This window comes from Nerophis lumbriciformis, linkage group LG09 (genome assembly GCF_033978685.3).
Source record: "Nerophis lumbriciformis linkage group LG09, RoL_Nlum_v2.1, whole genome shotgun sequence".
NCBI lineage: Eukaryota > Metazoa > Chordata > Actinopteri > Syngnathiformes > Syngnathidae > Nerophis > Nerophis lumbriciformis.
The window spans coordinates 28,783,107-28,800,000 of record NC_084556.2 but is presented as its reverse complement, the minus strand read 5'-3'; the positions used below and the strand labels follow the sequence as shown (position 1 = coordinate 28,800,000).

The 16,894-nt window shown below is 36.4% G+C and overlaps 2 protein-coding genes across 7 annotated transcripts in view; one reads left to right on the top strand and one right to left on the bottom strand.

Moving 5' to 3' along the window:
• The window catches only part of tmlhe (trimethyllysine hydroxylase, epsilon), a 66,814-nt gene that overhangs the window by 25,103 nt on the left and 24,817 nt on the right, over window positions 1-16,894 (bottom strand). For all 3 annotated transcript variants that reach the window (XM_061962051.1, XM_061962050.1, XM_061962052.1), the window contains 2 exons: window positions 498-632; window positions 200-376 (listed from right to left, as the gene is read on the bottom strand). In XM_061962051.1, the coding sequence (XP_061818035.1) occupies window positions 200-376; window positions 498-630 (310 nt within the window). In that variant the 5' untranslated portion in view covers window positions 631-632. The remainder of the gene's footprint in view (window positions 1-199; window positions 377-497; window positions 633-16,894) is intronic.
• Window positions 1-16,894, top strand: part of mpp1 (MAGUK p55 scaffold protein 1) — a 38,160-nt gene that overhangs the window by 11,308 nt on the left and 9,958 nt on the right. For 2 of the 4 annotated variants that reach the window (XM_061962046.2, XM_061962048.2), the window contains exon 1: window positions 11,490-11,860. The exons of 1 other annotated variant lie outside the window; for it this stretch is intronic. In XM_061962046.2, the coding sequence (XP_061818030.1) occupies window positions 11,738-11,860 (123 nt within the window). In that variant the 5' untranslated portion in view covers window positions 11,490-11,737. Of the gene's footprint in view, window positions 1-11,489; window positions 11,861-16,894 lie in introns of those variants that run through there. One more of the 4 variants, XM_061962045.2, reaches the window with a different exon arrangement.

Sequence of the window (16,894 nt, the reverse complement as noted above, 5' to 3'; positions counted from 1 at the left end):
ATATATATATATATATATATATATATATATATATATATATTTTTTTTATTTATTTTATTTTTATTTTTTTACATATAATATCACGTATTATATATATATTATATCTATATATATATATCTATATACATAGATTATATATATATATATATATATATATATATAAAATCTTGATTGGTTCGCTTGACAGTGCCTGACTTACAAGTGAGGATGAGATGGTTATCTTCCACTTTTGTGTCCTCGGGACGAATGTTGAGGTCAATGCTCGCGGTGTCAACTTTCCTCTGGTTGGTTGTAAAGTTGTTGGAAGAGGTTAAGTGGCAGTTATCCCTCAGCCACAAGTAGTCCAAGTGCAGTCGGTTGCCTCTGTAGTGGACCTCTGGTGCATATATATACGCGTGATCAAAGTGAGTACCAACTCTTGCAACTTGGAATGGTATGATGTTGCAGTTGTTTCATCTTGATAACGTATAAATGAGTTCAAATGTAGCAGAACTCACCTAGAAAGTCTTGGTGGAAGTGGAGAGCAGCTGGGGGACAAGTGAAGCGCCGAACCGGTGTCCTGCGTGTCCATGGAGCCCACGGGGTGTGTCTGACAACAGCTTGCACACTTCTGCTCAGCGTCCTGATCATGTCTGCCATCCAAAATTAAAGTTGGACTATATTACATGCAACTGAGTCCTTCAGGCTAGGATTTTGCATTAAAGTGGGAGGATCTTCGAGTATATTATGAAATACTTGCCAAATGCACCGCAATTTGCATATTGTTTTAACACATCGCCTCCGCCTCTTCTCTCTCAGCGGATCGAGCCAAATGTCGAAAGCGTCGATACCAATGTGAGTTTCAGTATCGGACTCATCACACTATAGTGTGATGAGAATGCTATATTTCAGTTATATTCTATGTTTATTTTCCACAAATAAGATCCTGGGTTCGATCCTGCGCTCGGGATCTTTCTATGTGGAGTTTGCATGTTCTCCCCGTGACTGCGTGGGTTCCCTCCGGGTACTCCGGCTTCCTCCCACCTCCAAAGACATGCACCTGGGGATAGGTTGATTGGCAACACTAAATTGGCTCTAGTGTGTGAATGTGAGTGTGAATGTTGTCTGTCTATTTGTGTTGGCCCTGTGATGAGGTGGCGACTTGTCCAGGGTGTACGCCGCCTTCCGCCAGATTGTAGCTGAGATAGGCTCCAGAACCCCCCGCGACCCCGAAAGGGATAAGCGGTATAAAATGGATGGATGGATGTTGTTTATTATTGGTACATTGTTGAAACACGGTATTGGGGGCAAAAAGCCAGAGAATTTGATTCAGAACAAATAGTAGTTATTGCTTTAATTTACTTAGTTTGCACTATTAGACTTTAGTTGTGTATGTATTTAATGGGAAATAAGTGAGTTATTTGATTCTGTTGTTGATATTGGTTCCTGGAAATTCTTGACGGACATATTTTTGTAGGGCTGTCAAAAATAACGACTTAACTCGTGATTAAAATGAAAAAATATGTTTAATGCATATTTTTATATACGCAGAATAATCACTCAATTAATGTTGACTGCACACGCTCATTTAACTTTACCGTGGATGGTTGCCTGAAAGGTGGCGCGGGTTGATCAGGTCAATGCATATGTCAGTGCAAAGGTGAGTGAGGGAACTCTGACTGGTGTGCTCGCTGGAAAATGTAACTTCAAACTATACCCAAATTACCAAATTTTGAGACAATAAATAATTTGTATTCAAGTAAAACATAAAAAAAAACAATTATGTATGACATTCTAAAAATAATTGCATTTATGTCCACATAGTGTTTTATTTTTTTAAGTTAATTTAAAAGTATGCAAGCAAGTAATCATTTGGGATTAATAATGGTTCATCTAAATTCAAAGGTGGGATTTTAAAGATTGATAATTTGACAGCACTTTTTCCCCTTTAAATCTCAAACCTTTGTTTTATTCAGATTATATTCACAGTCATTATATTAAAAAAAAAAATCCAAAATCATTCGAGGATCTTGATAGGATAGAATAGAATAGCACTTTACGGTCCCAGACTGGGCTCCTATGAGAGGGGGGTGAGGAAAGGGCTCAGTTTGGGGCCAGGAAAAAAATAATTGATAAATTTAGACAAGACAAAGTGACAAGCAGGATAGATACGGAGAGGGAGGGAGAGCAACCGCCTTCGCCTAGAGCCAAGTAAAGAGTGTCAGGATCAACAATACTGGCCCTACAGTATATACTGTATACTTGTTATTACACCGATCCCTGGTGATGCGTTGGGGGGTCGTGAGTTCCAGTATTACTGTATTTATTAATGCTTGAACAGTACACAAGCTTCCAACTAGATGGCAGTAGTGCTTCAATTAATCAATAGGCTGATCAGAAACCTTGACAAGGTAGGCCTTTACATAATTATTGGGTTTAGTGTGATATGGTATGAAGCTGTAAAATATTATTAGGTAGAATATGATCTTTGTTTGGAGATAGTGTTAGCTACCTTGACAATTAAATAAATACATATTATCAGTTTTTCAATAGCATTTAAATTCAGGGGGGCATTTTAAAAAAATGCTGTCCTTTGGGAAGGCATGGCAGAGGATCATTTATGTATTCCAAACAGTAATGGTATTGTTACCAATTATCATATCAATATCAGATTAATACTGGTGTGATATTTTTTTAATTCTCTCCTATGTTTATTTACACAAATATCTGTGTGATTAATGAATGTCGTTGTTGAGTTGTTACATATATCAGTGATTGTCAAATTGTGGTATGCGTACCACCAGTGTTAAGCGGGCTCTATCTAGTGGTACACCAAAGACACTTATTCAAATATTCAAACACAGTGTTTTGTTCAAACTGTGTGTAATGTTACTGTGGCCAAAAATATTAAATATAGTTGTTATATAAAACCTCTGCCTAGTCTTTAATTAATATTTAGGCCTACTATGCTACTGTTTTTTTCAATATAGGTCATTATGGTGGTACTTGGAGATCCAAGTTTTTTTCTGAAGTGGTATTTGGTGAAAAAATTTGAGAACCACTGAAATAGATGATACACATTGTTATATTATTTATATTTTGTTGATGGTGTTAAATTTCCTTATATTGTATTTGCATATAGTTGAATTTTAACGTAGTTCAAGATATGTATTGTCACTATATCATGTATGCAGGAAAAACAGAAGAATCAAACTAGCGTTTTCCTGGCGCCGTTTTAAAGAGTAACCAAATATGGAGGATGAAAGAAAACTTAACAATTTAACAAGTATAAAAGACAATGACAATTTTAAAGTATCAGTATCAGCGGGTAATGGTGCAATGAGTGAGCTAATGGATGAGTTATAAATATAGAATGATGAAATAATGTCAAATTAATGAAATAATGTCAAATTAAAAATGTACAGAAACTCAGTATCATCAGTAAATTTGCAGAACTTTTTTTTGTTGTTTGCCTGAAATCTTTTTTATGAATGTCCTTCTGGTTATAATCATGTCCAACAAATCATTCAATAATCTTGAAAAGGTTCGAACGAATATTATTGGTGTCGGCATCAACATAGACAATACTGTACTATTACTTGGTGTCGGCTCCATACAATCAGTATTGCCCGCATCTATTTTGCACATGCGCAGTTGCACTTGTGACGTTGCCATGGATAAGGAACTTTTTAAAGGCATATATTTACATCCGCCATGTGATGAGGTGGCGACTTGTCCAGGGTGCACTCCGCCTACCGCCCGAATGCAGCTGAGATAGGCTCCAGCGACCCCCTGCGACCCCAAAAAGGGACAAGCGGTAAAACATGGATGGATGGATGGATGGATGAATATATACATCCTTTTAAACTCCACTTGGGGACAGGGTGGCGCGGTTGGGAGAGTGGCCGTGCCAGCAATCTGAGGGTTCCTGGTTCAATCCCCACCTTGTGTCCTTGAGCAAGATACTTCACCCTTGCTCCTGATGGGTCGTGGTTAGGGCCTTGCATGGCAGCTCCCACCATCAGTGTTTGAATGTGTGTGTGAATGGGTGAATGTGAAAATAGTGTCAAAGTGATTTGAGTACCTTGAACGTAGAAAAGCGCTATACAAGTATAACACGTTTTGTTTACTCCTTGTTTTTCATTAACACTCGAGTATCACTGTTGCGCATATACTTACTGATCCTGTCGCTTCACAATCACATGTGTTCCCTGTAAGTATTTAAAATAAGTGTTTTAAAATTGTATTAAAGACGTTAAATGTCAAATAGTGTACATTTTAACTTTTAATTAAACCTAATCGTCCTTGTTGTTATGTTTGTGTGTGTTAAATTCTTGAATAATTCCAAAAGCATATACGCAAAATAAAAAACATTTAAAATATAAAAAATGTCTACATATTGTTTGTGTCTGCAGACAATGTATGGATACATAATGTTTTTACATAATTAGGTTTTCTTACGTTTGAAAGAACATCGTTGCTTACAATAAATAAGTTCATTTTAATTTATTGACCACAAGATGTCACTGTTGTGTCTTGTGTAACATTACTGGCAGTAGGCCATCGTGCTTCACGACTGTGGATGAATTTGCTATTCACAAAGTTTATTAAGCATTTATTATTCTTTATAGAATTATTTTATTAGGAAATGCCCTTGTGTGAAAAGTTTCAACGTTAAAAAGCACTAGAACGGGCTACTTTAAACAAGTGAGATGTCCATATACATGAATCTAATTAATTCAACACATTCATTTCATTGATGCAATAAGAGAACTAAGATGTACATCATTTTTGAACAAATAAACAAAAGAAGTGTGTAACTTTGCCAGTTGTAGAATGTAAAGTGATCATCCTGAGCGTTTCCTGGATAGCGCAGCCCTCCCTGCAAGAATGGCTGCGGCGTGCTGCATTCACTGTCCCTCGGAAAAATATGTTTAAAGGCAAAGCCAGGCAAGGCAAGTTTATTTATGGAGAACAATACACAAGGCAGGTCACAATGCTTTACAGAAAATTAGAAGAGGACAACAAGGAAAATATAAAATGTTCATAAAGATAATTAAAATTAGAATTAAATAAAAAAATCATCATAAAAACAATTTAATTGTCATATGCACAATTAAATAAAAGTGTTTTCAGCCTGGAATTGAACATTGCCAATGTTGAGGCCTGTCTCACATCTTCTGGAAGACTATTCCAGAAGACCAATGTGGTCATACTTCCTGGTTCTAGTCAGGGACTCGAGCAGCAGTATTCGGAATTACTGTAGCTGTTTTACAGCTTAATTCAAGACCCCAGCGAGAAGAAAGTTACAGTAGTCTAACCTGGTGGTACGTTTGATATTTACAAATCCTCAACATCAGCGAAAAATGACACTGGTCTCCATCCATCCATCCATTTTCTACCGCTTATTCCCTTCGGGGTCGCGTGGGGCACTCGGGCCTATCTCAGCTACAATCGGGCGGAAGGCGGGGTACACCCTGGACAAGTCGCCACCTCATCGCAGGGCCAACACGGATAGACAGACAACATTCACACACTAGGGCCAATTTAGTGTCTCATGACATCTAATACAAGTTCAGCATTAACAATAATGTTTTCTTGTACACACGCAATAATGCTTTATTTACAGACACTGTATGAGAGGTGTTTTACCAATACGTTTATTATTATGTTTTCTGTAGTGTACGTATGGATGACATCAAGTTACATCGTGTAGATCAGTGGTTACCAAACTATTTTCACCAAGTACAACCATAATGACCAACATTAAAATATAGTAGCATAGTAGGCCTGAGTATTCATTAAAAAGAAGGCAGAGATTTTATTGAACAAGTATAATTAATTATAATTAATATTTTTAATACACTGTGTTAGAACATCGGAAAATAAAACACTGTACTTTAATCAATCAACCAATGTTTATTTATATAGCCCTAAATCACAAGTGTCTCAAAGGGCTGCAACATCCTCGGTACAAAGCCCACATAAGGGCAAGGAAAAACTCACCCCAGTGGGACGTCAATGTGAATGACTATGAGAAACCTTGGAGAGGACCGCATATGTGGGTAACCCCCCCCCCCCCTCTAGGGGAGACCGAATGCAATGGATGTCGAGTGGGTCTGACATAATATTGTGAGAGTCCAGTCCATAGTGGATTCAACATAATAGTAAGAGTCCAGTCCATAGTGGGGCCAGCAGGACACCATCCCGAGCGGAGACGGGTCAGCAGCGCAGAGATGTTCCCAGCCGATGCACAGGCGAGCGGTCCACCCCGGGTCCTGACTCTGGACAGCCGCACTTCATCCATGGCCACCGGACCTATGCCCCCCCCCCCCCCCCCCTCCACAAGGAAGAGGGGAGCAGAGGAGAAAAGAAAAGAAACGGCAGATCAACTGGTCTAAAAGGGGGTCTATTTAAAGGCTAGAGTATACAAATGAGTTTTAAGATGGGACTTAAATGCTTCTACTGAGGTAGCATCTCTAATTGTTACCGGGAGGGCATTCCATAGTACTGGAGCCCGAATAGAAAACGCTCTATAGCCCGCAGACTTTTTTTGGGCTCTGGGAATCACTAATAAGCCGGAGTTCTTTGAACGCAGATTTCTTGCCGGGACATATGGTACAATACAATCGACAAGATAGGACGGAGCTAGACCGTGTAGTATTTTATACGTAAGTAGTAAAACCTTAAAGTCACATCTTAAGTGCACAGGAAGCCAGTGCAGGTGAGCCAGTATAGGCGTAATATGATCAAACTTTCTTGTTCTTGTCAAAAGTCTAGCAGCCGCATTTTGTACCAATTGTAATCTTTTAATGCTAGACATAGGGAGACCCGAAAATAATACGTTACAGTAGTCGAGACGACACGTAACGAACGCATGAATAATGATCTCAGCGTCACTAGTGGATAAAATAGAACGAATTTTAGCGATATTACGGAGATGAAAGAAGGCCGTTTTAGTAACACTCTTAATGTGTGATTCAAACGAGAAAGTTGGGTCGAAGATAATACCCAGATTCTTTACTGATTCGCCTTGTGTAATTGTTTGGTTGTCAAATGTTAAGGTGGTATTATTAAATAAATGTCGGTGTTTAGCAGGACCGATAATCAGCATTTCCGTTTTCTTGGCGTTGAGTTGCAAGAAGTTAGCGGACATCCATTGTTTAATCAAATGATTCTTTGGCGTACCGCTAAATGTAGCCTGCGTACCACTCGTGATACATGTACCACAGCTTGAGAATCACTGGTGTAGTGTGCATCTAATTCCTAATTGTGTGGTTGGATACATGAGATGGACAAAATAACATCAACATTTTTCTACAAACTACAACCACAACAACCGCATGTTGTTGAATTATTAGCGCTTTGAAAACAATAATCAAAATGGCGTATGCAACATGTTTGATACTACACATACAATAGTGGCTTGAATACATTAATTTATTTTATATACTGCTATATTAAGTAGCATAGATGTCACAAAAACATGTAAAATACATACGTACACACATACATACATACATACATACATACATACATATATTTGATATTGTCACACACTAGAGGTGTGTAGAGAGACAGCACTTTCATTTGTCTTTTCTGTCACATATTTGTCACTTTTGCATGTTTTTTGCTGTCATTTTATACTCCGGGGCTCTAACTCAAGTTGGGGCAGCGCTAGGCAACATGCTAGAAGCCTGAGCTGTCAGCTGGTGGTCCAGCGCACACTCTCAAGTTGCCAGGGAGTGAGGTTTACACACATGCTACCGCATAGCCCCACTCAGCTGGCATCTGTTACACCTCTATCTTCTCCCAAAGTTATTTTATTATAAGAGATGCAACATTAACCTATTTTTAAACAACTAGGGTTGTCATCTGGCCTTTGAAAAACGGGGACAAAAAAAGTCTCATATTGTGACCTTTATGCCTTATTATCGTGAGAATCAAAAATAGTTTGTAAACTGTCAACCAATGAATGACTTTACGGTACATGACATTTGACGGCAAAATTATTCTCAACATTTTCCTGTTCTTTCACCAATGATAGAATGAAACAGCAGAGTTCATCAACTATTCTGTTAATCCCTTTTGGTGGCAGAGGTTGGAGGTCCAAACTCTGGACAGAGTTGCATCAGTGGTGTGCCAAACGTTTTCCTGCAAGGGCTACATACAGAAAATGTAATGGATTTGGGGGCGATTTTAATACAAACGATACAATGTAGGTCAATCAATATGCTAAACTATCTGGAAAAAAGTCATCCACATTGTAGCTTTATGTTATAGGCAACAGAGCAAATTAGTGTAATTTCTAATCCAACCCCCCTGAGATTATTACTTTCTTCTGATTGATATCATTCCTTACTAATATTATCATTATTCCTAAAATTGTCCCAATACAACTTTTTCAATTTCTTTACGATACCGATATTTGAGTTTAAGTAATGGCTGATACCGATATTAATCCGATACAATATCAGCAGGAGTCATACATACTTGTATCACTTAGTAGTGTGCAATGCTAGAAAAGGCTTGATTTAACATCATTATATTAACCACCTGGAATGGACTTCTGCTGCCTTTAAATTGAATTGGAGTGGTAAGAGTTTTTGGGTTTTTTTTTATGGCCACGATAATTTATTAAGTTAAGCTCATGATGCAGTAAATTGAATGATGCGGACATGTTTGTTACTGGATACTTTCTAGTACGATTTCTGCCTCAGAGACTTTGATATGCAACTATAATTATTGTATATTTGATTATATTGACAAATGTGGCATTTAAGACTCCAATATTACGGACAATTATCACTTATATCTAGCTTATGTGCTACTGTGTGCTTAGCTGTTGCGTAGCTGCTAGCTCTTAGTAGCCTATAGCCTACCAGGTTTACCTTCTGTAAATCCATTTTTTTGTGTTGTTGTTCAGTCTATTTTAGCTTGCTTTAATAAATGCAAACTGAAGTGGTATTTTGGTACAAATGATAGTTGTTACGCCACAATCAACACTCTGCTATGTGGCAAATAAAAGTGTCATAATGTGTGTATTTGTGTATGCTTGTCTGTGTGTGTGTGGGCGCGTACATCCATATCACAGCGTATTAGCCATTACCCTAAAAAATATGGCTTTATTGCAGTTTGTACTATATTTTTACACATTTGGCAAACGGCCCTCTTTAATCTGGTGTGAAATGAATATGCAGACATTACTATCGAGTCTGTTCTGTAATATTCAAAGAACATAATATGGAACGTTTCAGGAATCGAAAAAATGCTTGCCGTTTGCACCAATATGAATCCAAAAAGCAACCCAAATCCACCCTTTAAGTAATGGTAATTGTCCAAAAGGCTAATGTAACACAACCCAAAGGGTACCAAAACTGTTGGGTGTACCCCACCTTCTGCCCGAATGCAGCTGAGATAGGCTCCAGCACCCCCCGCGACCCCAAAAAGGGACAAGCGGTAGAAAATGGATAGATGGATGGGTTAGATGTAAAAACAGCTGTCACTCTGAGACAGCACGCAGCGTTGTAATAAATAATATTTTTTTAAAACAACGGAAGTTAGTGTAGTGATTTTAATACCAAATGTATTTACATGCATATTTAATTACATTAAACATATATTTATATAAATAAATACAAATACTTCAGAACTGTATGAATATATATATATTGTATAAACATTGTGTGTGTGTATATACTAATATATATATACATATACTGTATATTTATTATATATATATATATTTATATATATATATATATAGCCTATCTCTATACATATATATATATATACATACATACAAGTTAATATATTATATACATGTATGATATATATATATATATTATATATATATATATATATATATATATATATATATATATATATATATATATATATCATACATGTATATATTAATATGTATGTATGTATGTATGTATGTACACACATATGTATAGAGCTAGGCTATATATATAAATATATATATACCGTATTTTTCGGAGTATAAGTCGCACCGGAGTATAAGTCGCACCTGCCGAAAATGCATAATAAAGAAGGAAAAAAACATATATAAGTCGCACACGAGCCCGGCCAAACTATGAAAAAAACTGCGACTTAGAGTCCAAAAAATATGGTATATATATATATATATATATATATATATATATATATATATAGTGTTACTTTAATGCAGTCGGCTTTCGGCCTTGGGCCACATGGTTTTAGCTAGGTATTATCTGATTTTTTTTTGCTGAGAACGGACAGATATTTGATAGTATCGAATCGGGACACCCCTAATAATTCCACCAACTAAAACCTTTTCAAAGGCTGTAAATGTACAATATCTTGTAACAAATGAGTACACATGTTAATATGTATTAAAGGGGCCCTATTATGCAAAACCAACTTGTCTTACCTATTGGTATACCTGCTGTTGTGTATTTGGGATCTGCATAAGTCCCCAAAATTTGAAATAAAACCATTTATTAAAAAAAAATAAAATCAAGCCTTCCTTCATACTTCCGGGAAATGAGCCATTTGGATTTTTTCCCCATTTAGTGACGTTTTCCCCAAGTGTGACGTCAGCAGATTATCCATGTATGGTAGATATCTACCTAAAGTGCTTTGTGCGTGTTCGCCATTGTAGTCCAACGCTGTTGTCAATAGGCTCCTTATTTTTCCCTTTTCTTTTTTTGTGGTGCAGACTGGCCCGTATGCACAGGCATCCTCCGCTGTTGCCATTTTCTAATATAAAGTAGCGTATAGTTCGAACTTAATCTGTCAGTAGACTGGCTACGGAAGCGCTAAAAACAACAACAACAGACCCAGTCGAAGTGGAGGCACGTTATTGAGACCGCCCACAAAACTGCTTATCCTGAAAAGACGATCAGAAAGCAGCTTAAAAGTGGTCTGTAAAACAAAATCTAGGCACAATTTTTACCAAAAAAAACACCATTTCATGTTATGTAGACTCCAAGGAAGTGTTTTAAATGTAGAAAAAAATCATAATATGACCCCTTTAAAATGCATAGGTCACCATTCAGGTCCGATTTTTGAGGAGGTTTCTGTAATTTCTTAGTTTTTATGTAATGTTCTAATCTGAGATGTGTTTGTTGTTACAGGCAAAACAAATAGTGAATGTTGCTGTTTTGCACTAAAACAATACAATATAGAATAATTTCTCCCCTTTGTATTTGTAGTATAAAAACAACAACAACAACAAACACATGCATTTAATTAAATTGCGGTTCATGTCAAATAGTATAAAAATCATCTCACACACACAAAAAAATCACTGTATCAGTCGGTGTGAAGGTAGCAAAGATGTCCCTGGCAATTCTACTTATTAAAACAAATGAAATATGTGTGTTCATCTAAACATCAACTGCGTAATGACTATAGACACATTTTTGTTTGACTTGCGTTATTTTCTTTAAAAAAAAAATGAACTAATAACTATGACTCATTTCGGGCAGTGTAAAATTCGGATATTGTGGTAAGCCCGTGAACGCAGCACGAGCCAGCCCCTGTTTACAAGCTTTGTCAGCAGTGTTCCTGCAGAGGATCTGATGTCGATCAACTGCTGGCGAACAGGACCTTGGACCTTTACCTCACTGACATTATTATATTATCAGCACTTTACTATCTAGCAGCTTTTTTTTTTCTAGGCACAGCCTTTTGCGGACTTTGCACAGAGGTGTGGTGTAGGCAAGCGGGTACACAGGGTGTTTTTTGTGTGCTTTTTTTCACCGGAAAGATGACGTTAAAATCCAATAAAAACGAACCGGCTGTCATATTGGAGCCTGTGAACTCTGTCCGGACAGCCCTCTCAGATCTCTACCTGGAGCAGCTCATTCAAAACAAACCAAAGTCTGACAAGGTAAGTTGTCGCTTTTACATTGAAATTCCAACTTCCGGTGTAGCCTGCATGACGGCACTGTTGTTGTTCTCCCAAACGTAGACGATTTTAAAATTCAATTGTTTTATAATACAAAGTGCGGCACTTATAAAAGCACTGTTATTCTGTAGTGGAATTGAATCCATGTCTTTATAAATCCGAAGGGGTACGAAGCTGATGAGTCATTACTGGTTCGAACTGGTTCGAGCAGACATGGCTGATCCATTTTTCACATAACAGCTTACGTAAATCTTTTTTCTCGTGTTTTTGTGTCTTAAGAACATTCAGTGTTGTTGTTTACTACCTCACAATGTAGCAGATTGTCCTTGGCAGTTGTGTCAAAAGTGTGGCCCGGGGGCTATTTGTGTCTCTCATCTGTTTCTTGAGTTACCTTCAGCAACAGCAACATTTGGAAAAAAGCAGTTATCTTACAAGAATACAATCATAATATTGAGAGAAATTGTTTGTAATCTTTTGAGACAGAAGATAATTTTTCATGAGTAACATTTTAACATTATGAGGGGGAAAAGGTACTTTTAGAAGCATAAAGTTGAAATATTTAAGACTAAAAAGTTGAAATATGAAGAAAAAATTAACAAAACTATTAACATTCTGAGGAAGATATAATTTTAGAAGCATAAAGTTGAAATATTAAGGAAGAAAAAGGTTGTAATATGAGGGAAACTTTTTATTTTAGAAGCATAATGTTGAAATATTGAAAAATAAATGAAATTGTAATGTTATGAGAACATTTTTTTAATTTTTTAAGTACAAAGTTGAAATATTAAAGACCAAAAAAACATTTTAGAAACTTTAAATTGAAATACTAAAGAAGACAAAATGTTGTAATATTATTAGGGAAAAAATGTTTAGAAACATAAAGTTGAAATATTAAAACAAAGTTGTAATATTATGAGTCAAATACTTAATTTTAGCAGCATATGGTTAAAATATTAAATAAGAAAAACACTTGTACTGTTATAAAAACACTTTATATTTTAGAAACAAAAAAGTTTAAATATTAGATAAGAAAAAAGTTAAATAATTAAAGAAGAAAAAAGTTGTAATGCTATGGTGAAACATGTTTAATTTTAGAAGTACAAAGTTGAAATCCATCCATCCATCCATTTTCAAATATTAAATGATAAAAAAAAAGTTTAAATATAAAAGAAAAAAGTTTTTAAAAAACATTAAATTGAAATTTTATAGAAGAAAAAGTTGTAATGTTATGAGGAAAACATGTTTAGAAGCATCAAGTTGAAATATTAAAGACGAAAAATGGTATTATGATAAGGAAAAAACTTTAGAAGCATAAAGTTGTTACATTAAAGAAGAAAAAAGTTGTAACATTAAAGAGGAAAAAACTTCAATATTATAAGAAAGAAAGACTGAAGTTGCAACTTTTAGGTTCGAAAAAAGTAATAAAGTCAGCATTATGAGAAGAAAGCTGAAATAATTGTAAATTAAAAAAAAAAAACTTAAAAATGTACCAATACTTAAAAAACTAGAAATACATATGAAAATATGCTTTGTCACCTACAATGCAAATCTGAGATGCAGGCTGTTTTATCTTTAAATAAATATGTATGTTCTTAGCATATCAACAAGGATTGGTTTACAAAATGTAAAACATCACATTGGCCCCCCTGAATCTATTGATTTTTAGGTACAATCTAAAGTTTGCACACTCTTGGTCTGTGGCATGCAAGGCTTGTTTTTTAAAACCATATGTTGCATTGATTATGAGAAGTGTTGGGAGCAAACAGCTTGAATGTGCATTAAAATGAACCACAGACAGATTAGAATTGAGAAGTCAGCAGTGAACTCCAGAAGGGAAGGAAACTTTTTCCCCCGACATCAGCACTTTACTGAATGCTGATCTCGTGAGTAAAGGCCTTAACTGTGACGCTGCCGAGAACAATGTCGATCAAGGGTGACACTTGGCGGCTGTATATTTGCCGACTAAGCAACAATCTATCTGCGAAGACCATGAGAAGTACAGTCAAGTCGCAGCTGTAGGACTGATTTTATAGCAGGTATCTGATAGGTACGTTGTATTCAATTAGCACATAAGTGCTGAAGTGTGTGGTATAGCCTCGACATATGCGATCGATTCCTTACTGCGCTCCTGGGAAATATGTTGTTTCCTTGCCAGCTGAGCCCTCTAACACTGCTAGGAAGTAGTGATTAATCATTAATATCTCTTATCTTAAATCGTGTTTATGCCCAGACAGTTTGATTTGAGTAGTAATTGTCATTTAATCAGCTTTTTCCTATCATGTAAATAGATCTGGCACCATTTGTATAGAACAATAGATACTGTGTGTTAGGAAGCACTCACTTCCTGTTTGATCACCTTAAAAAAACAAGAAAATAAGCTATTTTGCTTTTTAGATTGTTTATATTATTGCTTCTTCCACACCTAACACTGATATAAGGCCCTACTGACCTTGGTCACGTGATTGGATTGTGAAGGCCAATATTAGACAAATTCAACACATACTGCAGAAAAACAACAAATTTTTCTGCTGCTACTTCATGACTGCAGGAAAATTGGACAACATTCGTAAATTTTAGTGTCTTGTACACGATTTTAATCCCAAAGTTATACTTCTGATACTGGATACAGGAGCATTAATAAATTGTTGTTAATCTGAATGTGAGATTTAGTCTCTCCTGAGATGTAATTTAATCTCCTGACCTGCTCAAAATATGTTACCCTTCTGATACCTGTGTAACACTAATTGCACAAGTACTATATTGCACGGGACATTCAGTCAATTATTGATTTACCAAATATACCACCTAAAAATCCATTCAGCTTTCTACAAGACAATATTAACAATGCTAGGCTGTATAGCTTATGGCTGATAAGGATAATTGTCATCCCCTATATCAGGGGCCCTAAATAGGCGGCCCGTAGTTCACAGCCGGCCACATTTGGCCTGCCAAACATCACCCAAATAATGAAACAATTCGGTCTAACGAGACAAGTGCTTATTCATGCAGTACTTCATGTGCTCTGAAATGGGCAACAGTAGAAGTACATGTCAGCAAAAATACATATAGCTCTAACTGATAGGTGGCGGTATGCATAACTGCATGCCGAATTCCCATGTGGTACCCTTTAAAAGACAAAGAAAGTTTTTCTTGCGTCAAAGTATTCGCTGCAGGAGTTGAGATCAGAATCAGAAATACTTTAATAATCGCCGAAGGGAAATTAAGATTTTCAGCACAATCCCATTCGACATTGAGGGCACCTCTGTAAGCCCGAGGAGTGTGTATTAACAATGCCGTGAAAGGTGTGGCCCCTGTGCCAACTTTTTTGCAATGTGTTGCTGCCATTAAATTCTAGGTTAATGATTATTCGCAAAAAAAAAAAAGTTTCTCAGTTCGAACATTAAGTATCTTGTCTTTGCAGTGTATTCAATTGAATATAAGTTGAAAATGATTTGCAAATCATTGAATTCTGTTTTTATTTACGATTTACACAATGTGCCAACTTCACTGGTTTTTGGTTTTGTATTATAGCCTCCAGAAAAAGTCTCGCAAAGTCCAACGCTATTTTTAACTTGCATTGCCAATCTTATGCTAACAACTCAGGATGTAAATCTCTTTGTGATGAACAATTCGATTCACATCGCAATACATGGGATACGATGCCATTCAAAATTTGATACATTTTTAAAACAGAACGATTCGATAAAATTTGATTTAGCGTATGAATGATTTGATTTATTGTATGAACGATTCATTGTATGAATGATTAAATTCTATGGTTAACATTTGTTGATGGACACATTCTTTTTGATACCACACAAGAACAAAAGCATCCCTTCCTGTGCATACGCCCCTCCTCATGTTAGAGGATCAATAGTTAGTAACTTGGTACCAAGCGCTCATGACGAGATATGTCCAAGCTAAGTCTATGAGCACGAACTGATAAAAGCTACTCGAATGAGAGGTCAAACGTCTTCTAAGACAACTGATCAGTTGAATGCCGTGAGAATAACAATACCCTGATGAATAACAACACCCACAGGAAAGTTCATCTTCAAATATGTAAAAAAAAACCACACATTCTATGTGACATGCTTCCAGTATTTTCAAATGTTTAAAACAACATATTTTACCAAAGATGTTTTGTAAAGTAAGAAGGCACACAAATGTCAAATATATTCCTTTTCCACAAGTCAAGTCAAGTGTCTACTAATTGCTAGTCTCGCGCGACACCCAGTCCGTGTATCTACGTCTATTCTCGTACGCAAGTAACGTAAAAAGCGCATCACTCTCGGAAAACACTGTGTCGTTTTAAAGAAAAAAGTGTCAACTGATTTCTACTTCGGCGTGATATCCAGTTTGTGTCTACACTCAAATAACGTAAGGATTCACAGCTAAGTCTTATCAATTGAGGGGGTGGTAACCAACATTGCCAAACCAGCCACTTCTTGAACTAAATATCCAGTCGCATAAGTTTATTGTTAACATTCCTACTAACAATTGGCCCAATTCCAAGAGGTATCATCTCTTGAGCAAACACTTTAAGCTCCATGCTTACCGAAACACACAACAACTCTTAGTCATTCTCCGTCAATCCACTTTCAGGCACGGACGGTGTGTTTGAATTTGTAATGCACAACACAATGCAATATGACCTAATCTGTAAAGGATTAGCCCACATTTCCTGTTTTGTTTGTACAGAGCTAGCGCGACAGTGTATGTAGTTGTACTAACTAGCATGGCATGCTGCTTGATCAATATGATGATCAATACTATAGTGATTAACTCGATGGACAACTGTCTGTTTAGTCATCCTGGCAGGGGATGTTTTTTTCCAGTTGTTTTTGGGAAGGTGGAAAAAAGTTTCTACCATGGCAGGATTTGTTAGCAGTTATAAACAGTTTGTCTTCTGTTGTGATTCAGTTTATATGAGCAGTGTCTCCCTTGTAGCAAGTGCATGACTCTTTTCACGGACAACACTGGCTCTTGTGTCGTTTTAAGGAAAAAAACGTCAAC